Source organism: Microcebus murinus, chromosome 6, assembly GCF_040939455.1.
Source record: "Microcebus murinus isolate Inina chromosome 6, M.murinus_Inina_mat1.0, whole genome shotgun sequence".
Lineage (NCBI taxonomy): Eukaryota > Metazoa > Chordata > Mammalia > Primates > Cheirogaleidae > Microcebus > Microcebus murinus.
In genome coordinates, this window is record NC_134109.1 from 109923571 (window position 1) to 109950057 (window position 26487).

General features: G+C 42.1%; 1 protein-coding gene across 1 annotated transcript in view; it reads right to left on the reverse strand.

The window, feature by feature from the left end:
- The window catches only part of PTPN9 (protein tyrosine phosphatase non-receptor type 9), an 84368-nt gene that overhangs the window by 20764 nt on the left and 37117 nt on the right, over positions 1-26487 (reverse strand). Inside the window, exons 2-7 of the mRNA XM_076004563.1 lie at positions 18210-18353; positions 13248-13337; positions 12042-12166; positions 9303-9408; positions 4275-4385; positions 1780-2108 (exon numbers count right to left, since the gene is read on the reverse strand). Coding sequence (XP_075860678.1) covers positions 1780-2108; positions 4275-4385; positions 9303-9408; positions 12042-12166; positions 13248-13337; positions 18210-18353 — 905 coding nt within the window. The remainder of the gene's footprint in view (positions 1-1779; positions 2109-4274; positions 4386-9302; positions 9409-12041; positions 12167-13247; positions 13338-18209; positions 18354-26487) is intronic.

Consider the following 26487-nt stretch of genomic DNA (forward strand, 5'->3'; position numbering starts at 1 on the left):
TATGAAGCAAAGAAGGAAAATAAAAGATAAAAATTAAAAATGTAAAAAGATAATAACTAGGATTGGTCACACCTGTAATTCTAGCACTTTGGCAAGCCAAGGAGGGAGCATCACTTGAGGCCAAGTTCAAGACCAGCCTAAGCAAGGGTGAGACCCTGTCTCTACGAAAAATAGACAAAATAGCCTGATGGGGTGGTGCACGCCCTTAGTTTCAATTACTCAGGAGGCTGAGGCAGGAGGATCAATTGAACCCAGGAGTTTGAGGCTACAGTGAGCTATGATGATGACACTACACTCTAGCCTAGATGACAGAGCGGGCGGAAAAAAAAAAAAAAAAAGTGAAAGAAAAACAAAGAATTAAGGGAGGCAGTTCTACTGGGACTTTATATAAGGCAGAGGCTTGGAGCTGATGGAATTCTGGGTTCTAGGTCATGAAGTAGGGCTTAATCATTCAATAAAAAGGCAAGACTGGGAAGTCTGTCATTGGACTGTGAGATGTTCTCTGACTGTTGCATGACAGCTAGTTTGGATAATGCCAAGAGGACAATCTAAACCTACATTTGTAATGGGGGGACTGAGGGCCCACAGAGGAAATGGGATCTCAAGGACCTCACAGCAGAGGGTACATGCAGAAGCAAGGTGAGGAATCCCCAGGATGAGTGTACACCTTCCTGGATCAGACCAGCACTCCTCCTTGCTCTAAGGCACTTCTCTGATTCACGCCTGCGGGAGGCAGGCTGCTCTGGTTGGGAAAGAGAATGGATGTAAACAGGGTCTGGAGCTGGTAGGTAAGAGACAGAGCTGTGTGGGAGAAAAGAATACTCCCTCTTCTTGATATATTGTCTGCTTTCCTTTTTTCTCCACTTTCTTTCCTTTGCGTTCTTGCTCTGCTTATTGGTTTCTTTCCAATCGCGTCTTCTCTCTTAGCTCGGTTTAGTCTTTTCACTCTTTCCTTAAAGATTCTCTCCCTGCATCATCTTCTGAATACACTGACAAAGCTGGACAGGAATGATGAGAGAGAAGAGGGACTCACACAGCACCACGGATTCCTAAAACATTTAAGTACTAAGGTAGGTGAACACCACAGTCCAACAGTCACATATTACACACAGGAAAACTGCAGTGCCAGTAAGGGAAATAACTTGTGTTCTCAGAAAGGGGATTTTGGGCTAAGTTGGAACTTGCACTTGGGACTCACTGGGACAGCTTCCTCAATGTTCAACAGACAGAGCTCACTAGTTAGACAAAAGATTTCTGCTATAGCCAATTAAAACATAGTGACAGAAATGATCTATGCTCTATTGCCAACAATAGTTACTAAGTAGTTATGAATCAGAGTTATAAACTAGCCAGATGGTTTTGGGGTAGGATTCAGAAGGCTTTGAATTCCTAAGAGGCAACTTTTTCTCTCTTACTATGTATTATTTTAATTGCACCAGGAACCCCTCAAGAGTTAACATTATAGTATAAGTGCTTTAGGGAGAAACCGTCCAAACGAACAGATCAGCACTCACACTAAAGACAGGCATAGTGAGCAGTCCATTTAGAGCCTCCTTTTTTTTATTAACTTGCATTTCAGGAAAATATCCCCAAATATGTCTAACAGGGTTTCTCTGTTGGTACCAAAGACATTCATAAATTTCAGAGCTTCTCTCTCTAGAAGACAGAAACCGTAATTTAAGTGAGAAAGATGCTCCTTAACACAAGAAAGAGCCTGTTGCCAGTGCCTGCCAGAAGCATCTTGATAAACAACTGTTGGCCCAAACCTTTCCTACTTACATGGAACAATGGAAAGTGCCAACGGGGTTCTCACGACGGATGTCTTCATACTCCTCATATATGCCCTGCTTTTGCCTGGTGTTAACATAGTCCACCAACTCTTGGATGGTCATGGCATGGGGACCTGGAACATGTACCGAGTCCCCATCTAAAGCAGGAGGGAGGGAGAACTGGATGATCTCATCGAAGGGATCTGGGTGGCCGTTCACCTGGGGTAGGAACTGGAAATTCCAAGTGGCGAGGTCAATTTTGACATATCCACCCAGGTTTTCTGGAAGGCACTCCCTGGGCAGGTGCTGGGTGACCTCAGATGTCTTTAATATCTGAATCTGAAAGGCCAGAAAGAATGGTGTGAATATGTGATGGAAGAAAGGCTTACAGAGAGGGAATATAAAGAATAAGTCTGCGTATGTTAGGTTTGGGAAATGAGATTTGCTTGAAATACTAGGTATGCCTATAAAAGAAGTAGACTACATTTCATCTGCCTGGGACTGAAGTCCTACGAATTTACCAGATAAAAGTTTGAATTCCCAGGATGTGTATCAAATTCATTCTTGGCATTAGGAGCCTTGTTATATACCTTCTGAAAGGACAGTATAGTGAACAAAGGCTTTAGGCTATTAACAAAACTTCCCAGTACCATCTTATGCTGGTACTGTATATATATATATATTTTTTTAGCATTAAGAATGCATATTCCATCTTTAAATTGTTTCTAAGAAAAAAGAAAAAAGAAAAAAGAATGCATAGGTAGTCGTTATATTTTTCAACCTCATACTAAGGCAGCCAATTCTAGGCCTGTTAGCTTGTGTTTTACTCACAACTTGGTATGGGTGTTCACCGAAGATAGGTTCCTATGAAAGCAAGCCACCCAGAGGCAGGGTAACCCAGGAAAAATGTTACGTAAATAATCTTAACACTTAATTCTTTTTTCTGGTTAGATATAGCCATACTGGAACAAATTAGCCTAGTGAGTTCTCCTCCTGAGACTCTCTGCGGAATGGGAATGCTGTTCTTCCTAAAAGCTGTCTCTCTTGCTATTGCCTCTTCCTGGAATGCCCTCTTTTCTTCCTCTAACTCTTCAAGGACCAGCACATGCTCACCTCTTCTGTGAGGCCCTTTCTGACTGTCTGAGGCAATATGATCCTTCCTGTGTGTTCTTGTAGAGCTGAAGTCCTCTAACATGTTTATCTGTTCTCTACCAGGACCATCAACTCCTCGAGAGTAAGGTCTGTCTCACTTCAGTTTTAATTCTCTGGACTGTAAAAGAAGCTTAATATAGTTTCAGTTTATATATGCATATATAATTCCTATAATTCAAGTACAAGAATTAGCCTAGGGAGTCTCTCAGAGTTATCTTAGGAAGGATGACCTGAGTCATAAAGTCTTGGAGTAGCTTCCACAGAACCAAATGTCTTCACTTCCCCTCTCCAACCCAATTCATCTCAGCTATAAAGACTTCCATTTTTTTTCCTATGTATATATATATTTTTGAGACAGATATCACTTTGTTGCCCAGGCTAGAGTGAGTGCCATGGCGTCAGCCTAGCTCACAGCAACCTCAAACTCCTGGGCTCAAGCAATCCTCCTGCCTCAGCCTCTTGAGTAGCTGGGACTACAGGCATGCGCCACCATGCCCGGCTAATTTTTTCTATATATATTACTTGGCCAAATAATTTCTTTCTATTTATAGTAGAGATGGGGATCTAGCTCTTGCTCAGGCTGGTTTCGAACTCCTGACCTCAAGCAATCCGCCGGCCTCGGCCCCCCAGAGTACTAGGATTACAGCCGTGAGCCACCGCGCCCGGCCTAAAGACCTCCATTAATATTCATTTAATTTCATAATTCCTTACCACAGAAACCTCTGATAATATTTCAAAAGAAATCCTTATTATCTAACCCTATTATGCCAATGTTTTATATGCCCTATCTTTTAAGGGCTGCAATCAGTGACTGAGACCATTACATTATCTTTCAGTCCTGGAACATTCAAAAGATTATAATAGAATTAAGGTAATTTTGGACAATAGTTAAAAAATGGGGAAGCAACAAATTGTTTTGAGAAAAAATACCAAGAGGCCGAGCGTGGTGACTCACGCCTTTAATCCTAGCACTCTGGGAGGCCAAGGAAGACAGATCACTCGAGGTCAGGAGTTTGAAACCAGCCTGAGCAAGAGCGAGACCCCATCTCTACTATAAATAGAAAGAAACTAATTAGCCAACTAATATATATAGAAAAAAATTAGCCGGGCATGGTGGCGCATGCCTGTAGTCCCAGCTACTCGGGAGGCTGAGGCAGGAGGATTGCTTGAGCCCAGGAGTTTGAGGTTGCTGTGAGCCTGGTTGACGCCATGGCACTCTAGCCTGGGCAACAAAGTGAGACTCTGTGTCCAAAAAAAAAAAAAAAAGAAAGAAAGAAAATTGTCAGGATTTCACCAGTAGAGATGGGAATGTATCTATTCACCTCCAAGTAAGAAAAGGCTGGTTTGCCTTACCCTCTCCCGGACTTTGTCCTTCAGGAGGAGACTGATGATGGAATAGGGCACTCTGAACCATATGGGTGCTCCCACAATCAGCACCTTCTTCAAACGAGCTGGAAACGCTCCCTGTGGAGAAAATGTACCGGGATTTAGGACCTAATGGCAATTGTGACTGTTTAAGCCCAAAGTTTAGGTTTTCTGCTCTTCTTCACATTCTTATGGGGGGGGGGGCTACAGCCTACTTCAGATTTACTTTAGTAGCTAGAGGTATAATAGCTAAAAGAAAGAAATTAGAAGTTGATTTACCTTTTAAAAAATAACTATGTTAAATTCATATCAACCATAAGCTTTATGGATCAAAAACTATTGACTTTTCTTATCAGCAATTATCCCACACGACACAACAGCACTCATATATGCACCATAGAATAGTTCTGCTTAGTAAAACTTGAAGGAAAAATTAGACCATGAATAAACTGAACATTAAAGAAACATTTCTCTTTCATAACCTTTCATTTAGTCTAATAATCTGTGTCTATATAATCATTTCTTTTTTGTCTATTAGTTCATCTATATATTCAATTATTCAATCAATCAATATGATCTAGGGTGCAACAAAAGCAATAAAAATCTAAAAAAAATCTAAAAAAAAACCCCTGATCTGCACAAGGTATAAGAATGAAAACTCATTCATTCGAAATCTACAGCACTTGGTTTCATTTAATTTTTCAATATTTCATCCCTTCTCATGGGCAAGATTACCACGTAACATTGGCATTCTAATTGGAAAGAATAAAAAAAGAGAATAGTAGCTAAATCTGTTCTACCCTATTCTTTTTACCCCTATTCTATTTGCCACTTTCAAAAGACTGAATCTCAATTTGACAAGTCATTTTCTCTGTTCTTCCCGGTTATTCCTCGGTTCTGCTGATTTAGGGGATTCCCATACACCACACTGTAGAGAACAGACAACATCCAGAACAAAATTTTCCGAGGCCCTCACTAAAGTCTGAGAAACTACCTTTCAGCTCTTCCTCCAAAGATGCAAAGACTCCTTTCATGGTTTAATACCCAAGGCCCCTTTAACTGTCAGATTAAAAAAAAATCAGTCTAGAGAAATACCTTTATTTTCACAAAATGATAAATAGAAAGTAGAAGCCATCATGCTTTCATCCTCAGAGCAAAGAGCTACAGACCCAGGCCTAATCCATTTAAGTGTCTGTACAGGACCCTCATAGACTGTCAGTAAACTGATAACATCTTTGGAAAGGCATCTGGCTTTATGAATTGACCAGATAAAAGTTTGAATTCCCAGGATGTGTATCAAATTCACTCTTGGCATAAGAAAAGGTCAACTGAGTTTATCTCTGATAAGTGAAATTAGAAGTCATTTTAACTTTCTTTTTTTCTTTTCTTTTTTACTTCTCAGCCTTCTCTACAATTCTCTTTTTTTCTTTTCTTTTCTTCTCCCCCTTCCCCCTCCCTCTCCCCTCCCCTTCCTCCCTCCGTCCCTCCCTCTCCCTCCCTCTCTCTTTCTCTCTATTTTATTTTATTTTATTTATTTATTTATTTTGAGACAGAGTCTCGCTTTGTTGCCCAGGCTAGAGTGAGTGCTCTGGCGTTAGCCTAGCTCACAGCAACCTCAAACTCCTGGGCTCAAGCAATCCTTCTGCCTCAGCCTCCCAAGTAGCTGGGACTACAGGCATGCGCCACCATGCCCGGCTAATTTTTTTCTATATATATTAGTTGGCCAATTAATTTCTTTCTGTTTATAGTAGAGACAGGGTCTCACTCTTGCTCAGGCTGGTTTCGAACTCCTGACCTCGAGCAATCCGCCCGCCTCGGCCTCCCAGAGAGCTAGGATTACAGGCGTGAGCCACCGTCTCTTTATTTTAAAACAGAATTTCACTCTGTTGCCTGGGCTAGAGTGAGTGCCATGGTGTCAGCTTAGCTCACAGCAACCTCAAACTCCTGGGCTCAAGCAATCCTACTGCCTCAGCCTCCCGAGTAGCTGGGACTACAGTCATGCGCCACCACGCCCGGCTAATTTTTGCTATATATTTTTAGTTGTCCAGCTAATTTCTTTCTGTTTATAGTAGAGATGGGGTCTCACTCTTGCTCAGGCTGGTCTCGAACTCCTGAGCTCAAACGATCCACCCACCTTGGCACCCCAGAGCGCTAGGATTATAGGCATGAGCCACCATGCCCAGCCTCTACAATACTTTATACTGCTTTTACTTTTTATAATCTGACACCAATAATCCTAGTGCTCTGGGAGGCAGAGATGGGAGGATCGCTTGAACTCAGGAGTTCGAGATCAGCCTGACCAAGAAGGAGACCCCATCTCTACTAAAAATAGAAAAATTAGCCAGGTATCGTGGCATGCACCTGTAGTCCCAGCTACTTGGGAGGCTGACGCAGAGGATCGCTTGAGCCCAGGAGTTTGAGGTTGCTGTGAGCTAGGCAGACACCTCAGCACTCTACTCAGGGCAACAGAGTAAGACACTGTCTCAAAAAAAAAAGGTAGAATATTCATAACACAGGTTGAGTATCCTTTATAACACTGGTCCCTAACCTTTTTAGCACCAGGGACCAGTTTCATGGAAGACAATTTTTCCACAGACAGGGGCGGGGAGGGTTTTGGGGTGATTCAAGCACATTACACTTATTGTGCAGTCAGACTTCTCAGCTAATGATAATCTGTATTTGCAGCTGCTCCCCAGCACTAGCATCACCACCTCAGCTCCACCTCAGATCAGGTATTAGATTCTCATAAGGAACAAACAACCTAGATCCCTTGCCTGCATGGTTTACAGTACGGTTCGTGCTCCTATGAGAATCCAATGCTGCAGCAGGAGACAGAGCTTATGTAGTGACAGGAGTGATGGGGAGTGGCTATAAACACAGATGAAGCTTCCCTTGCATGCATGCTGGTGGCTCACCTCATGCTGTGCAGCCTGGTTCCTAACAGGCCACAGATGGGTAACGGTCTGCGGCATCAGGAATTTGGGACTGCAGCATTATAAGAAATGCTTTGAACCAAAAGTATTTCAAATTTTGGATTTTTTCAGATTTGGAATATTTATATATACCTAATGAGATATTCTGGGGATGGGATCCAAATCTAAACATGAATTCATTTGTTTCATATATTCCTTATACACGGAGCCTAAAGGTGATTTTATAAAACATTTTCAATAATTGTGCATGAAACAAAGTTTTGACTGCATTTTGGTTGTTATTTGTCACATGAAGTCACTTTCTAACTGTAGAGTCATGTTAGTACTCAAAAAGTTTTAGATTTTGGAGCATTTCAGGTTTTGGATTAGGGATGTTCAACCTGTAGCAAAAAATCAGGAAACAACCCAAGGAGCCATCAACAGAACAGATGTGGCTGGGCGTACTGGCTCACGCCTGTAATCCTAGCACTCTAGGAGGCTGAGGCAGGAGGATTGCTCGAGGTCAGGAGTTCGAAACCAGCCTGAGCAAGAGCGAGACCCCGCCTCTACTATAAATAGAAAGAAATTAATTGGCCAACTAATATATATAGAAAAAAAATAACCGGGCATGGTGGCGCATCCCTGTAGTCCCAGCTACTCGGGAGGCTGAGGCAGGAGGATTGCTTGAGCCCAGGAGTTTGAGGTTGCTGTGAGCTAGGCTGACGCCACGCCACTCACTCTAGCCTGGGCAACAGAGTGAGACTCTGTCTCAAAAAAAAAAAAAAAAAAAGTAAATCAATAAATAAAAATAAATATCTAGCCGGGCGCGGTGGCTCACGCCTGTAATCCTAGCACTCCGGGAGGCCGAGGCGGGCGGATTGCTCGAGGTTGGGAGTTCGAAACCATCCTGAGCGAGACCCCGTCTCTACTAAAAATAGAAAGAAATTAATTGGCCAACTAAAAATATATATACAAAAAATTAGCCGGGCATGGTGGTGCATGCCTGTAGTCCCAGCTACTTGGGAGGCTGAGGCAGGAGGATCGCTTGAGCCCAGGAGTTTGAGGTTGCTGTGAGCTAGGCTGATGCCATGGCACTCACTCTAGCCAGGGCAACAAAAGTGAGACTCTGTCTCAAAATAAATAAATAAATAATAAATAAATAAATAAATAAATATCTAGTTCAACAGTACTCTGAAATGAAGTCCTAGAATAAAGACTACATAGACTCCTAGACCTCATTTGAAACTCCTAGTTCGAAAATGGTTTTCAAACTACAGGTTATGACTCAGTAAGTCCTAAAATCAGGTTAGGTGGTCATGACTGACATTCTAAAAATAGGAATGAGAATAGCATAATCAAAGTGACTGCACATAAGGGTAAATATTCTTTTGTGAAACTTTTTTGTTTTGTTTTATAAATATGTACACAAAAAAACACATACCCTCATTGTCAATTCTGAAATCTAAATAGCTCTGAAAATCTTAAGGGTTTTTGGAAATTTGGACCAATAATTCACTGGGAAGCAAAATCTGACCTGAAAAGACATAGGCTTTACTCTTCCCCAGTAATTATGAATAATAATACATTTTATTGCAGACATACTACTTTGCTTGATTATACAGTAGCACATATGTATTATCTTTTACAGTTCAAAAACTTAAAAACGTCTCTGAATCTAAGAGTTTGGGATATAGGATTTTGAACCTATATATATATAATTTAACATGTACATAGTTAGTGTATATACACTTTTGTGTATTAAGTCAAAATGTAAAATATATTTCTGACGACACTGAAACCAAAATTTATTCCAGGTGCCATACCTAGGCTTTCATTAGTTCTTCATCTACATAACTCCAAGAAAGGGACATAACACTTTTATGACTCAGAATGTTCCTGTGCATTTTTTAGTTGAATTCCTCCCACTTCACTTTTAAGATCATTTCTCATTCTAAGGAAGCAGATTATTAGTCATTATTCACAGGTGACCTTTAAATTGAATATAATATCTGAAGTTTACATCATTCCTAAATCTTTTCCCAAAGAATACCAAAAAAATCCTAATCACTAAAGGAGAGTTAACTGGGCACTCCCAAAGCCTTACCTTCAGCAGGTTTAGAACTTTCTTGCCAAGATCCAGCTCAAAGTTGGCATAATTAGAACCGCACATGTCATAGATAAACACCAGTCCATTCCTCTGAGTTTCAAAGCTGTAAGTCAACCATTGAAAAAAAACATTTATAAGTAATAAGATGGATAAAGTAGGTTGAAAACCTAACACGCACACACAAAAAGACAGTATGTGACACAGCTGGGACCAAAATAACTGCCTAGCTGAATATTGGTCTCACAAAAAGATAATTTATCTTTGGTATCTGCTATGTTTTTTTGTTTTGAGACAGTCTCCCTCTGTTGCCTGGGCTAGAGTGCTGTGGCATCAGCCTCACTCACAGCAACCTCAAACTACTGGGCTCAAGTGATTCTCCTGCCTCAGCCTCCCAAGTAGCTGGGACTACAGGCATGCGCCACCATGCCCGGCTAATTTATACACACACACACAGGCATGCGCCACCATGCCTGGCTAATTTATACACACACACACACACACACACACACACACACACACATATGTATATATATTTGGGTTTTTTTAGTTGTCCAGTTAACTTCTTTCTATTTTTTTAGTAGAGATGGGGTCTCACTCTTGCTCAGGCTGGTCTCGAACTCCTGAGCTCAAATGATCCACCCGCCTCGGCCTCCCAGAGAGCTAGGATTATGGACGTAAGCCACCACTCCCGGCCTGCTATGTTTATTAATGCAGATTTATCCAGGTTTACCAAGCCAAACTCCTACATTGACAATGCTCCAGAGTAACTAGGTTATCAAAACTTGAACTGTTTTCCCACTCCTCTGAATCTGCCTAACCAAATCCTGTAACATATTTCACACTCAACCCAAAAGTTTCCTTTTCGGCCGGCCAGGCGCGGTGGCTCACGCCTGTAATCCTAGCACTCTGGGAGGCCGAGGCAGGCGGATTGCTCCAGGTCAGGAGTTTGAAACCAGCCTGAGCAGGAGCGAGACCCCGTCTCTACTATAAATAGAAAGAAATTAATTGGCCAACTAATATATATAGAAAACATTAGCCGGGCATGGTGGCGCATGCCTGTAGTCCCAGCTACTCGGGAGACTGAGGCAGAAGGATCACTTGAGCCCAGTAGTTTGAGGTTGCTGTGAGCTAGGCTGATGCCACAGCACTCACTCTAGCCTGGGCAACAAAGTGAGACTCTGTCTCAAAAAAAAAAAAGAAAAAGTTTCCTTTTCACTGAAGGTCAACCCCTTCCTATGGATTTTTCTTACGCTCCTAACATACTTTGACTTTGTATAGCATGTAATTCTCTCCTAGAGGCCAAGAACCTGTTGTTCAACTCATTACCCCCAAAAGTCCCTAGCACAGCCCCTGTAAATAAATGGTCACTGCACTGTAATTCAGCAGGCTGGAATCCCATCTCTAAGAAAATATTTTAGACTTGTGGAATGCTGTGTAGAACACAGGAGTACAGGACTCCTAAGACTACTGGTCCTCACTCCCTAACATCTCCTTTTCAAAATAATGCTGTGTGTGTGCTTTAGCTGTATCTCCCATTGGGCATCAATGGCAGAACTAAGTACTATGAAACTAACATAAACAAGGCTGTAACAAGTAAACTAGACAGACAGCCCCACCTCAGAGAATTTCTTGGCTATTCCAATCCTGCAAGGCCACAGCATGACCAGAGTGTACACAGCTGTCTCTCACTACCTCAGCTCTCAGCCCTCAATATAGCACTTCTAACCCAGAGGACCAGCCAAGATGTCAAGAGCAGTAACAAAGTATAAATGGCAAGCACCAGGGATAAAAGGAAGAATAGCAGAAGATAATACAGTAGGGTACAAATAGCTCTGGCCAAGAGCAAAGAAACCAAGATCTTAGACCCAGCTGGAATAACATGTTATGACTGCAATAAAGGTGACATAACTTCCTGGGTTTTTACTTTCTTTGTCAATAGAATTGTAATTATACCATTTACCTTAGAGGAGGGAGAGATGACCTGAGCTGGTTCTTTTTGCTTATGTTACTGTTTTTACTATAAAGGTGATTTTTCTTAACTTTATACTTTTGGGCTCCTCTTTCCTAAAAGTTGATTCTCAAAATCCTCTGAGCTAAACAGCATTATTCATTTTATAGACAAAGAAACTCAGGTCCCCCAACTACTCAGGAGGCTGAGGTGGGAGGATTGCTTGAGGCCAGGAGATTGAGACTAGCCTGGGTAACACAGCAAGACTCCATTTCTAAAAATTAAAAAAAAAAAAAAAAGAAAAGAAAAAAAGAGCTGGGCCTGGTAGCACAAGCCTGTAGTCCCAGCTACTTAGGAGGCTGAGGCAGAAGGATCACTTGAACTCAGGAGTTAGTCTGCAATAAGCTATGATTACGCCACTGCACTCCAGCCTGAATGACAGAGTGAGACCCTATCTTGGTTATAAGCAAAAAAATCCAGCACAAGTCATCCCCCTCAACTCTCTTCGAAAAAGTAATTCTCCATACACTGAGAATTGCTAATAATTGACTTTCTCAGCTTATGTTATCCTGAAATACAGCCAAGGTGGTAAAGAGAAAGAATACCCACCATCTTGATGGTGCCTGAAAACACACCCAGCCCTTAAGGACATGGACTGTTTCTGTTCATAGCACTGCATAGAACATGTCCTAGGAACACAATAAAGGCACTGCAGAATGTAATCAAGTAAACAACTGTCACTTTCCTATGTGAATGCAGACCACCTAAAAGATAATCTCAATGCTTACCTATCCACAGCTCTGTCCAGCAAGTAAAACAGAGCCTGAAGTACCACGTGTTGAACTGACTTGTGAGGATGATGCAATCTGGCAGTAAAGAGGGCAATGGAGGCTCCTGTTGGGTCGCGAACATTCTAGAGCAAATAAAACAAAAAACATTAAGAAATCAAAGAGAGGCCAGGCATGGTGGCTCACGCCTATAATCCTAGCACTCTGGGAGGCTGAGGCGGGCGGATTGCTCAAGGTTGGGAGTTCGAAACTAGCCTGAGACCCCGTCTCTACTAACAATAAAAAGACATTAATTGACCAACTAAAAATATATATACAAAAAAAAAAATTAGCCGGGCATGGTGGCGCATGCCTGTAGTTCCTGCTACTCAGGAGGCTGTGGCAGTAGGATCGCTTGACTCCAGAAGATTGAGGTTGCTGTGAGCTAGGCTGAAGACACGGTACTCACTCTAGCCTGAGCAACAAAGTGACACTCTGTCTCAAAAAAAAAAAAAAAACCAAATAGAAAATCACAATAGTCACTAAGGCTTATGTGTTGGATAAGGGTTTGATACATGAAAAGAACAGATGCTGTCGATATATCCCTGATTTGTACGAATTGCTCCCAAAAGGGAAGATTATTAATAGCATCCCATGCCTAATTCTCTGAACACACCCTGGACCATATTACTGTGGTTAAAAAAAAAACAACAAAACACATTGTCTTTGCCCTTCAACTACAGAGATCAAAAGATGGTTCTGTATTAGCTTCCTAGCTAACTTCCCAGGCAGGATGGCAAAAGAATTAAGCAGCAGAAGAGAATCATAGAACAGGATCATGGTTTTCATACTTTGCCTTAAAAGTACCATGATACACTTACTGAAAGGCTGAGTTCTCTAGTAAGTGAAGAGCTTGTGTTAAATAAGGAAGGATAGGTGTCTGACACATTGTATAATCATCCCAAAGATCCTGATGGACCAATGAAGAAACTTTTCTTCTGTACAAGTGATTTTCCATAATTCAATCATTTAATTATTAGTAGTAACTCTAATTACTAGTAATTATCACTAAAATAATTTTGTGCCAAAGTGCACAGCTGCTTCACATCTGTTCCTGACTGTGGACACTCTCTAGACTCAGGGTATAGTATCTAGGAACAAAGTCCACAAAACAACAGCTACAAAAGGAAGTAATGAGGCCCTACAAAATGGGTCATAAACACTCACTAAGATGGTGAATTTTCCACTGAGGATCTCAGAACGGAGAGGTTCCTCATGAGGTTTCAGCTTCACAATGCCTTCCTTCCTTCGAGTTTCCTAAAAAAAAAGCACAGCAAAATGTATTAACATAAACATATATTGGCCGGGCAGTGGCTCACGCCTGTAATCCTGGCACTCTGGGAGGCCGAAGCAGGAGGATCACTCAAGGTCAGGAGTTCCAGACCAACCTGAGCGAGACTCTGTCTCAAAAAAAAAACACAAAACATAAAAATATTGTTTATCCAGGAAAGCTTCATGAAACCACCAAATCTCAGAGATAAGGGACTTTAGAAGTCAACTAAATGAATTATGAATTCCTTTACCCCTTTTTCCAGGTCAGCTAAATGTTACCAGAATTCCTGTCTAAAGCCACTTTATCAGCCCCATATGTAGGGTATTTTTCTCTGCATCGGTAAAAATCCCAACCCTGAACACCAACCAATATGTAACATTAGGATGCAAAATCAAAGTTCTTAAAACATGCAGCAGTGCTGACATTGTACCATGATACTAAAATACAGACCCCAAAATTATCTGGAAGCATACATCCTCACACATCCTCGAGGCTTAGGTTTCTCCTACTGCAAACAGGAGCTCTCACTCCACTTGAGGCCCTCTCCAACAACAGCTACCATGACGTCATTTTCCACATCTCAATGGCGAGATTTTTTTTTTTTTTTTAAGAGACAGAGTCTCCCTATGTTGACCAGGTTGCCCTGCCTCAAACCCCTGGGCTTAAGCAATCTTCCTACCTCAGTCCCCTGAGAAGCTATAATTACTGGCACACACCACCACACCCAACTTGATGGCCAGATTCTTTAAGCTCATTCCAGTCCCCTCAGCTTCAGTCCACTGCGTTCTAGTTTCCTCCCAATCTGACAACTACACTGAAAGCACCTGCTACAGTGACCAGGACCTTCATGGAACTGACTCAACTGGACATTTTCAGTCCTCCTTTTCTTTTCTTTTTTTTTTTTTTTTTTTTTGAGACAGAGTCTCGCTTTGTTGCCCAGGCTAGAGTGAGTGCCATGGCGTCAACCTAGCTCACAGCAACCTCAAACTCTTGGGCTCAAGCAATCCTACTGCCTCAGCCTCCCCAGCAGCTGGGACTACAGGCATGCACCACCATGCCCGGCTAATTTTTTCTATATATATATTAGTTGACCAATTAATTTCTTTCTATTTATAGTAGAGATGGGTCTCGCTCTTGCTCAGGCTGATTTCAAACTCCTGACCTTGAGCAATCCGCCCGCCTCGGCCTCCCAGAGTGCTAGGATTACAGGCGTGAGCCACCTCGCCCGGCCAGTCCTCCTTTTCAATGACAAGGTTGATCATTCACATTCCCTTTTTGTGGAGACATTCTCTATCTTTGTACATCATGCTGTCCAAAAAAATTTTTTTTCTTATTGGTTTTTCCTATTTCTTCAACTATTTTCAAAGGTCTCTTTGGTGGGCATTTTTTCCTTCATTTGCTCAATCAATTCACTCATTCACCTACTCAATTCACTCACTGACTCATTAACTCATCCTGCAAATATTTGTAGAACAACTATTATGTGCCAGGCACTAAGCTAAATGCCTAGTAAATAAAACAAACTAGGGCTTTGTTTATAGTCTTCTCCAAGCCATCCCTAAAATCAAATTCAGATGTCTTCACAGGCAAGGAGGCAAGACAATATTAGTCATGGAATCACAGGAGAATGCATGCCCTACCTAAAGCAATCAAATTCAATTTTTAAAACAATATTGGAACCAAAGAAAGACATAGATCTGAGGTGAGGTTCTGTTTTATATATCTTCTTCTTTTTTTTTTTTTTTGAGATAGAGTCTCGCTTTGTTGCACAGGCTAGAGTGAGTGCCGTGGCGTCAGCCTAGCTCACAGCAACCTCAAACTCCTGGGCTCAAGCAATCCTTCTGCCTCAGCCTCCCAAGTAGCTGGGACTACAGGCATGCTCCATGCCCAGCTAATTTTTTCTATATATATTAGTTGGCCAATAAATTTCTTTCTATTTATAGTAGAGACGGGGTCTCGCTCTTGCTCAGGCTAGTTTCGAACTCCTGACCTCGAGCAATCTGCCCGCCTCAGCCTCCCAGAGTGCTAGGATTCAGGCGTGAGCCACCGCGCCCGGCCTTATATATCTTCTTATTTCTCATACCCTCCCACGATGACCTTCATGCCTTCTCATGGCTCCCAATATTCAGCTCTACTTTGGTCTGAAATCTCTATTTCCAGTCCAGGTTTCTTGTCTGAACTCAGAGCAGCTTGGCCCCAGGAACTGATTTCATGGAAGACAATTTTTCCACAGGGGGTGGGCAGAGCTCAGGCGGTGATACATGATTAGCAGCAGCTCGGCTGTAAACACAGATGAAGCTTTACTTGCTCCCCTGCCACTCACCTCCTGCTGTAAGGCCTGGCTCCTAAGTTTCACGGAAGACAATTTTTCCACAGAGGGGGGTGAGGTAGGGGTGGGCTTAGGCGGTGATGCAAGGACCACTATCAGGCTACAAACCAGGGTTTGGGGATGGCAGGCTTAGAGGACATGTCTGTTTGGATATCCCAAAGGCATTTCAAACTTAACATGGCCAAACTGAACTCATGACCTTCTCTCCCCACACACCTGCGCCCACTTCAGTGTGTCTTAAATTAGTGAATTTACCGAGACACTCAGTCATAAACCTGAAATCCTTGACTCCTCCCTCCTCATACACCAGTTCTCACACACACCCTGTCCTAATGATTTTACTTCTAGAACCTGCCTACTTTTCTCCATCTCTCCTGACATTATTCTCTCTCTTTTTTTTTTTTGAGACAGAGTCTTGCTCTATTGCCCGGGCTAGACTGCCATGGTGCCAGCCTAGCTCACAGCAACCTCAAACTCCTGGGCTCAAGCAATCCTCCTGCCTCAGCCTCCCGAGTAGCTAGGACTGACTACAGGTGTGCACCACCACACCTGGCCCTGACATTATTCTTAATAACACTACAATCATCTCTCCCAGTAAGGACACTGCCTTCTTTGGTCTGTCACCAGTATAGCCCTTTTGTTCCATTCTCCAAAGCACAGGGAGAAAAAAACCTTTCCAGAATTCAAATATGACCAAATCATTCAACTGCTTGTACCTTCAATGAACTTCTCTGCCCTTCAGGAAAAGCAGATACTCTTTGATCTGGCCTTGCCTACCTCTGCTGCTTAATCTCTTACCATGCCCCCACTCCCACTCAACATTTCTGTTCAGCTGGATTTCTTTCTTTCCACTGAGCATTTTATTTATCTATTTATTATTATTTTTTTTTGAGACAGAGTCTCACTTTGTTGCCTAGGCTAGAGTGAGTGCCGTGGCGTCAGCCTAGCTCACAGCAACCTCAAACTCCTGGGCTCAAGTGATCCTGCTGCCTCAGCCTCCTGAGTAGCTAGGACTACAGGCATGCGCCACCATGCCCGGCTAATTTTATACATATATATATTAGTTGGCCAATTAATTTCTTTCTATTTATAGTAGAGACAGGGTCTCGCTCTTGCTCAGGCTGGTTTCCAACTCCTGACCTCAAGCAATCCGCCCGCCTCAGCCTCCCAGAGTGCTAGGATTACAAGCGTGAGCCACCTCGCCCAGCCCCACTGAGCATTTAAACTTGTTCTCTCTGCCATATTCCCCCATCTGCTTGATTCCTGGTTATAGTTCAGATCTTAATTTAGAAGTCATTTCCTTCAGGAAGGCTTCCTTGACCTTCCTAACTTAAATGTGCTTCCACAGAATCCATGGGACCCTATTGTAGCATTTCTATAATTGTTTGTTTACTCTCTTTTTCTAAATGGTAATATCTATAACTGGAACATGGTAGTTATATAATAAATATATGTTGAGCAAATGCTGAATGAGCTGACCCCCAAGACATGTGTTATAGTCCTAAACTAATCCTAGTGTGTGCTTTCTTGCTTATTTATTTATTAATTCATCCATTTAGAGACAGATTCTCACTCTGGCAACTGGACTAGACTACAACAGTGGCATCATAATAGCTTACTGCAACCTCCAACTCCTGGGCTCAAGCAATTCTCCAGCCTCAGTCTCCCTAGTAGCTGGGACTGTAGGCATGCACCACCACGCCCTGCTAATTTTTTCTATTTTTAGTAGAGACAGGGTCTCTCTCTTGCTCAGGCTGGTCTCAAACCAAGAGATCCTCCCACCTAGGCATCCCCAAGTGCTAGGATTACAGGTTTGAGCCACCATACCCTACCAATTTTATTTTTTAATTTAGGGGGATTTTGTATCTCTTCAGAAGGATTTTCTGAACCCAAAGCAACATGCCACACAGTGTTTATCAAGGATAGTGCCAACTGAGAAAGCAACCATAAGCGCAGATGCAGAGTCTGTGCCCCCTCAAATAGTGAAAACCAAAACAAAGATCAAAAACAGTAAAATGCTAATATAGCTATATTACATAAAGTACTGTTAAGAAAATGGACCTAGCTAATACAATAGTTCTTTTCCAGGGCAAAAGCTTCCCTTCCTGAACTGTCCATTAAATTTAGCATTTATCTAAATGGCAAGTTTCTAGAAACCCCAAAGATCCTGAAAACCAGGGGAGTAAATGGAGCATGTGGCCAGAGGTCAGTGAGGAGAGCTAGGACTCAAACTCTAGGAAGGGTGAACCACTATCCTGCCACCAAGATACTGTCAGGCTATTCCCTCAGTCTCAATCATTAGAAGTGGCATTCTGGTTTACAATCAGGACTTAAACATAAGGGGAGCCTTCCAGGAACGGCCTTGCCCAGCATCAGCTCTCACAAGAGCTCTGGGATACTGATCCATTTTTTATCAGAATGGAGAACACGTAGAGAACCAATGTGTGTGTCAAGCACAGCAGAGAGAACAGCAATACTTAGAAAGCCCAACTGCCCCAGGTCTGGTCCACCCCCGAGCAAAACATACTCTGTAGGAGTGGAATAACTCTACTGCGCGGAGCACATCAAACTTCCTGGCCATGAGGAACTTGACAGCCACGTTCCAAGAGAGCGGAGAAACATTGTACTGCACTGTCCACTTGTTAATCTCTTCAAGAAACTGCTTGGTGGCCTGTTTGACAAAGAAAGTAAGAATAATTAGTAATAGGAGAACATACTTATGAAACCAAAAAACAAGCAATCAAAAACTATCATTCTTTCCCCAAGCAAGCCTAAACCAAAAGGAAGCAAAGACAGACAAAAAAAAAAGGCAGAAACTGGTCTGAAATAAAAAATAGTTAAAATTTATATAACTCATCCAGGAATGGTGGCTCATGCCTGTAATCCTAGAACTCTGGGGGCCAAGTGGGGAGGATAGCTTGAGCTCAGGAGTTTGAGACCAACCTGAGCAAGTGCAAGACCCTGTCTATTAAAAAATAGAAAAATTAGCCAGGTGCAGTGGTGCACACCTATAGTCCCAGCTACTTGGGAGGCTGAGGCAGGAGGCTCACTTGAGCCCAGGAATTTGAGGTTGCAATGGGCTATGATGACACCACTGCACTCTAGCTTGGGCAACAGGGTGAGACTTTGTCAAAAGAAAAAAGAGAGGGGAAAAGAGAAATGGGAAGGAGAAGGGGAGGGAGAAAGGAAAACAATTTTGTATAACTCTGTGAGGCTAGAAGCCAAAGCCAGGTTCAAAGAGCAGGAATTAGCACAGAGATGGACTAATGAGGGGGAAACCAAGGCTCCCAAATAAGATGTAAATTTCCTGGTTAGAGCTGGAACCCATACTGTTAAGTGAAGTTTCCCAAGAATGGAAAAACAAGCACCACATATACTCAGCAAATTGGTATTAATTGAACAGCACCTAAGTGGTCACATAGATACTACAGTAATAGGGTATTGGGCAGGGGGGAGGGGGGAGGGGGGCAGGTATATACATATATAATGAGTGAGATGTGCACCATCTGGGGGATGGTCATGCTGGAGACTCAGACTTGTGGGGCGAGGGGGGAAATGGGCATTTATTGAAACCTTAAAATCTGTATCCCCATAATATGCTGAAATAAAAAAATATATATATATAAAACAAAATAAAAATATAAAACAAAATAAAACAATGGTGATAGGATGATGAAAAAAATGTAAATTACTGGCTCCAAAAGCAAAAAAAAAAACAAACAAACAAAAAAAACCCAGAATTATTTTGGATTTTGTTGTTGTTGTTTTTAAGAAGAAAAAAGTGTGGCTGGGCCCTCTGAGGGATTATTGCAAAATGTAGAGTGTAGTATAGCAATCTCAGCTGCTGCCTCTCACAAGCCAACTCAACACAGCAAAACAATCAGAAAATGGTTTTGGCATTGGAATTAGTAGAACTATTTGAGAATAGCAAAACTATTAGGAAGAATTTACCAAATCAAAGGCCAAGTGTTCTTTGCACTGACGGACCCCACAAGACCTCTTAATGCTTTACATGGCAGGCCAAAAAGGGGACACCAGTGCCTAGAGAGTCATTAACAGCCCACTGCATAGTGGTTTGGCAGAGGGGTGGGAAATTTTCATTTTCACTATCTGACTACAAGCTGACAAAATGCCTGTTTCTAGAACTGTTCTTACCTCTTGACTAACTCATGTTTTTATGGCTTTCTTGCCCTATTTCTCCTTACATTATAACTAATTTCCTCTGTAGCCAAACTACCTTTGTTTCTTCATTTTAGAATGATTTGAATTGAGATTTCATGCACACACTCTGAATTGCTAAAAGCTCTCTGCATGGCTATTCTGTCCTTTCCATTCAGAAACTTTTCTCAGCTGGGGATTCACTATATGATCAACCTGATGAGAATTCTCAATTTTTTTTTTTTTTAAGAGACACCGTGTCACTCTGTCACCCTGGCTGGAGCACACTGACATGATCACAGCTCACTGTAACTTTGACTCCTCACCTCAAGCAATCCTCCTGCCTCAGCCTCCCAAAGTGCTAGGATTACAGGTGTGAGTCACCCTACCCAGCTGATAATTCTAAATTTTAACCATACCCCTATTCTTGATCAACCCACAATTAAGATTTATTTATTCAGATTTATTAAGCACCTATTATTTTTTAAGCTGGTACCTGTGCTAAGAAGTATAAGGAATACAAATTTGCTTCAAAAGGTAAGACCAACTTACTATGTGACTATGAACAAGATAATTTTCTCTCTCCACTAATTTTTCAACTGAAAAATAGGGAGAGAAAAAGCTAACAGCAATGACCTACTTCAGAGTCTTGGCAACAAGTCCTACCTTGAAAATACAATCCAAATCGCTATATACTATTTAAACAACCAGCAAACTAGAACTGCAGGACAGTCAGCAATACCTCACAACATAGCACCTGTTTCATCCCCCAATTTCTAGGAAAGGGCACGATATTTTATGAGCCAGGGAAAAGTCTAAATGGCCTAACAGGCTGGATCTAAGCTTTACAGCCTTTCAACAGAGGCAATATAACTTACACTATAGAAAAGGAGAGAACCAGCAAAACCAATCGGGCAAAGTGTATGAAAAGATCCAAGAAATAAAGGCTATAAAGAAAAGCTTTCAGAAGATCACTCTGGCCCAGAACCAGCTGAAGCCAGACCAGAGAAATGAGTCCCAGAGAAGACAATGGAACAAACACAGAATGCTCCCAAGAAAAGAGTTTGAATTGCCTCTGTGGAGTAAGTGGCCAGCATCAGAATGAGGAAAGACGGAAGGGAGAAGTGGGCACAAAAAGATCCCATAAACAAAACTCCAACTGGTCAAGAAGGTCCCCAGGAAATGTTGTAAATGGTATTTGTTTTTCAATTAATGTATTATCTTTTATATCCAGTCCTCTTATGGGTTTCTCTAATGTTGCCTGTACAATAAAACACCAAAATAATAGGAACATATTTTACCCACTACTTAGCTGGGTATACAATCTCAGATAAATCAACGTATAGGCAAGAGGTGTAGATCTAAATGACCAGGAAGTGATATGAACTCATCACATTCCCTCTGTTAAGATGGCTTTTCATTTTCCATAAATAAACCAGGCCCTGGCCGGGGCGCGGTGGCTCACGCCTGTAATCCTAGCTCTCTGGGAGGCCGAGGCGGGCGGATTGCTCAAGATCAGGAGTTCGAAACCAGCCTGAGCAAGAGCGAGACCCCGTCTCTACTATAAAAAAATAGAAAGAAATTAATTGGCCAACTAATATATACAAAAAATTAGCCGGGCATGGTGGCGAATGCCTGTAGTCCCAGCTACATGGGAGGCTGAGGCAGGAGGATTGCTTGAGCCAGGAGTTTGAGGTTGCTGTGAGCTAGGCTGACGCCACGGCACTCACTCTAGCCTGGGCAACAAAGCGAGACTCTGTCTCAAAAAAAAAAAAATAAAATAAAATAAAATAAACCAGGCCCTAATAGAAAAGCACACAGGTTTCACACATTTCCTTCAAAGTATATCGTGCCTTCCTTTTTATTAAACTCAGTTCCTCTAAGGTTTTTTGTTTGTTTGTTTGTTTGTTTGAGACAGAGCCTCTCCCTGTCTCGCCCAGGCTAGAGTGCCGTGGCGTCAGCCTAGCTCACAGCAACACAAACTCCTGGGCTCAAGTGATCCTCCTGCCTCAGCCTCCCGAGTAGCTGGGACTACAAGCATGTGCCACCATGCCCAGCTCATTTTTTCTATTTTTAGTTGTTTGGCTAATTTCTTTCTATATATACTAGAGACTAGGTCTCACTCTTGCTCAGGCTGGCCTCGAACTCCTGAGCTCAAACGATCCTCCCATCTCAGCCTCCCAGAGTGCTAAGATGACAGGCGTGAGCCATCGCGCCCCGGCCTCTCCAAGGTTCTTGATGTCCTGTAGCTCCCAACAGCCCTTGCCTTGAGCTGACCTCTGTCCCTCTGCTGGTCAGGATGTTATTCTTGGCTTTAAGCACGGAAACAATTCCTCCTGCTTTGGCCCGACCAGGCCTTGCATTAGAGGAGTCCAGTGTACTGTAAATAGTGATGCCATATTTGCAGATACAAATACACACACATATCACCTGCTCTTTTCAGCCTCAGATTCATGCTCCCACATCCGCATCCTTCTGGTGAAAGAAATGAACCTCTGAAAGGAGTGCGAAAGAATGGGCTCATCTTCAACAGCCTTCCTCTAGACAGCTAATCAGATTTCTTCCCCTGTTTGCACATGGATTCAGCGTAACCACTGAGTACAGACTGATTTGTGGCCGTGCTGGTTAGCAGAAAACAAGTCCCAGCAACCTTAATGAGCAAGACACTCTTCAGAAAGAATAACTGAAATTCTTAAAATTAATATGCAGTGTATTTCCTGGTAAAAAGAAAGAATGGGCCAAAAGATGAATCACAGCTTAGAAAATATTTCAACTCAAGGTCAGTGGTTTGAATCTATCTAGATTTATGAGTAACCACATGTTATTAATACCTAGAAGCTAAGGAGTGATCACAGTTCAAATAGCTGTGGTCTGAATTGATGTACAGAAAAATTTTTGGTAACACTGACACTTACAACCCTCCTCAACCAGCTTTTCAGGTAAGGGTAAGATTTGTTTCAGTACAAAAGGCTTACTGTAATTACATACTTCTCCCACAATCATGTTTAAATAAATAAAAACAACCATGAAGATAAAGATACTAAAGAACCTGTCATAAAACAGCTGAGAAATCTGCCAATTAAGCAGGGTACACCCTGGATACCATTCACTGGTGTTGAAATAATGGTATCATAGAGAATAAAGCCAACAACACAGTCTTCACATTATAGCAAACTCCCAAGAGCAGCTGCAATTTTGAGATGAACATTGAGCAAGGAACTAGCCACCCAAAAGGTCAAGAAAAATGTGCTGGTACCCTTCGGTTCCACAGGTAGTAAGTACTTTAAATCCTGTGTTCTAAGACAACCTAGGAGTGAAGAGCCAGACCTCTAAGAAACCTGTTCTTGAAATAAATAGAAAACTTCTGCCTCCTGAAATGTCAGCCACCTAACCTCTAAGGAGTAAGTCTAGTGTGGGTTTGGGAGTCAAAAAGAATCAATCCATCCTCTTACTCACTGCTATGTATTATTTGGGCAATTGAAGCTCTCTGTCTTTCCTTCTGGAAAGACAAGGATTGAATGAGACAATGGATGGAAAAGCATCCACTACTGTACCTAGCATGTGGTAGGGTAAGTGGATGAATGTTCATTCTCGTTTTTCTTCACTCCAGACATTTCACAGTAAAACAGAGATACAGTTTCTCAGAATTACATGAACTCTGTTGCTTCCCTTTAGCCTGTACCAATTCAATCTCTCTAATCTGTTTTATCCAAAAGCATAAATTCAAATTAGAAACCACCGATATGTATTCAACTGAAAGAAAATACAGTCTCTAAAAGAGCAATTCTTCCTCATTCAAGGATCTATGGCGATACAAAAGAAACTGAATCCAGAAGTATTGAAGCTCTACCTCCCATCTCTAAACCCTTTTGTCCCTACTTTCACACTACTCTGGCTTCCCCAGGGATTAACATTGCCATCCTGAGCACAGTTCTTTTTAGTAGCATCAAACAGACCAGGGGACTATTTCTCATTATAATAAAGGAACAACTCTGTGCAGGACAAACACCACCCAAAAAAAATGCAGTCAGTCACCCTGTGCTGAATACCTAAATAAGGAAAAGGACTCAGTGTAAGACTAAATGTCTGGCTTTTACCAAATTGAAAAAGTTACCTCTGTATTTCAGCAAATAAGCTCTTTCCCCATTGTTTCAGTGACAGATGCGTTAGTAACTACCTTTCCCTCATGCCTGTTTTTCCTTTTCTGTCATTGTGAATTTTTCCCTATTTATGTCTATTAACCCCTCAAGCCCCTATCAATCTGCTGCAGAATCTGAGCAAAGACACACTAGCCTGCTATGAGGCAGCAAGAAAAAGTTTGCTGAATTTCTAAACTGAAACTACAATTTTTCCATTAGACTTTGTTACTATGCCAAACACGGAAATAAACCTAGTCTCCCTGAATTAATATTTCTTTTTTTTTTTTTTTTTTTTTTGAGACAGAGTCTCGCTTTCTTGCCTAGGCTAGAGTGAGTGCCGTGGCGTCAGCCTAGCTCACAGCAACCTCAAACTCCTGGGCTCAAGCAATCCTCCTGCCTCAGCCTCCCAAGTAGCTGGGACTACAGGCACGAGCCACTATGCCCGGCTGATTTTTATATTATATATATTAGTTGGCCAATTAATTTCTATTTTTATGGTAGAGACGGGGTCTCGCTCAGGCTGGTTTTGAACTCCTGACCTTGAGCAATCCGCCCGCCTCAGCCTCCCAAAGTGCTAGGATTACAGGCGTGAGCCACCGCGCCCGGCCAATATTTCTTTAATATGGTTTATCTTAAATACTTTCACTTTATTAGGAAAATATTAACTTTTCCTAAAATGTAATTTTAAAAGAGAGGATGCTTTCTTAAATAGGGTATTATTGCACTTGGGAAGGAACACTTTTAAGTAAATTGTCTGATTTTATGATGTTATAAAACAATGTAATAGGGCCAGGGACGGTGGCTCACGCCTGTAATCCTAGCACTCTGGTAGGTGGAGCCAGGCAGATTGAGTTTAGGAGTTCGAGATCAGCCTGAGCAAGAGCGAGACCCCATCTCTACTAAAAATAGAAAGAAATTAGCCAAACAACTAAAAATATATATGTAAAAAATTAGCCGGGCATGGTGGCGCATGCCTGTAGTCCCAGCTACTCAGGAGGCTGAGGCAGTAGGATTATTTGAGTCCAGGAGTTTGAGGTTGCTGTGAGCTAGGCTGACGCCATGGCACTCTAACCCAGGCAACAGAGTGAAACTCTGTCTCAAAAAATAAATACATAAAATGATAAAAAATTTAATAAAGGAAATCTGCAAAAAAGGAAAATGTCACCCACAATCTCTTTATCCTACAAAGCTACTTTAATGTTTTTAATGATTTAAAAATTAAAGTCGGCCGGGCGCTGTGGCTCACGCCTGTAATCCTAGCTCTTGGGAGGCCGAGGCGGGCGGATTGCTCAAGGTCAGGAGTTCAAAACCAGCCTGAGCAAGAGCGAGACCCCGTCTCTACTATAAATAGAAAGAAATTAATTAGCCAACTGATATATATATAAAAAATTAGCCGGGCATGGTGGCACATGCCTGTAGTCCCAGCTACCAGGGAGGCTGAGGCAGAAGGATCGCTCGAGCCCAGGAGTTTGAGGTTGCTGTGAGCTAGGCTGACGCCACGGCACTCACTCTAGCCTGGGCAACAAAAGCGAGACTCTGTCTCAAAAAAAAAAAAAAAAAAAAAAAAAAATTAAAGTCAATGGAAAAATACTGATATATAATTTTATAAGCATATATCCCTACAACCACCAAAAAAATAATGTAAAGGAATGAAACACTTGAAGAAAGAGGAGAAGAAAGGACTATGCCAGTACATACTGTTCTAGTTCAGAGAATCACTGCCTGTCAGCCAGGCACGGTGGCTCATGCCTGTAACCCTACCACTCTGGGAGGCCGAGGGGGGAGGATTTCTCAAGGTCAGGAGTTCAAAACCAGCCTGAGCAACAGGGAGACCCCCGTCTCTACTAAAAATAGAAAGAAACTAATTGGCCAGCTAAAAATATGTAGAAAAAATTAGCTGGGCATGGTGGCGCATGCCTGTAGTCCCAGCTACTTGGGAGGCTGAGGCAGAAGGATTGCTTGAGCTCAGGAGAATGAGGTTGCTGTGAGCTAGGCTGACATCACCGCACTCTAGCCAGGGCAACAGAGTGAGACTCCGTCTCAAAAAATAAAAAATAAAAAAAAGAATCACTTCCTGTCCAGCAGCCCTCCGTACTAGCAGCACTAATGTTCCTCTTCAAGGCAACAGAACAGTAGAGCTCTTTTAGGCAGTCAGTCAAACATTCAAAAGTATTTGCTGAGGGCTTGTTCTGTGCTAAGCATCATGTATGGTAGCTGTTGAGAAGACACAATAAACAGAGAGAATAAAGACCCTATTCTGAGCAGTTTACAATCACTTAAATATGGAAGCAATTGTATAAATAAGTAATCACCATATAATGTATATAGTTAGAGGACAGATCTATGAACTGAATGCTGTGGGATTCCAACTCTCTCTAGGGAAAAACACAAAACAAATCTTTTTAAAGAAGTACCTTGAAGGATGAATAGGAATTTGCCAGGCACAGAAAAAAAGCATTCTAGTCAGAGAAAACAAAATATGTAAAGGCAGAGTCCTGAAAGAACAGA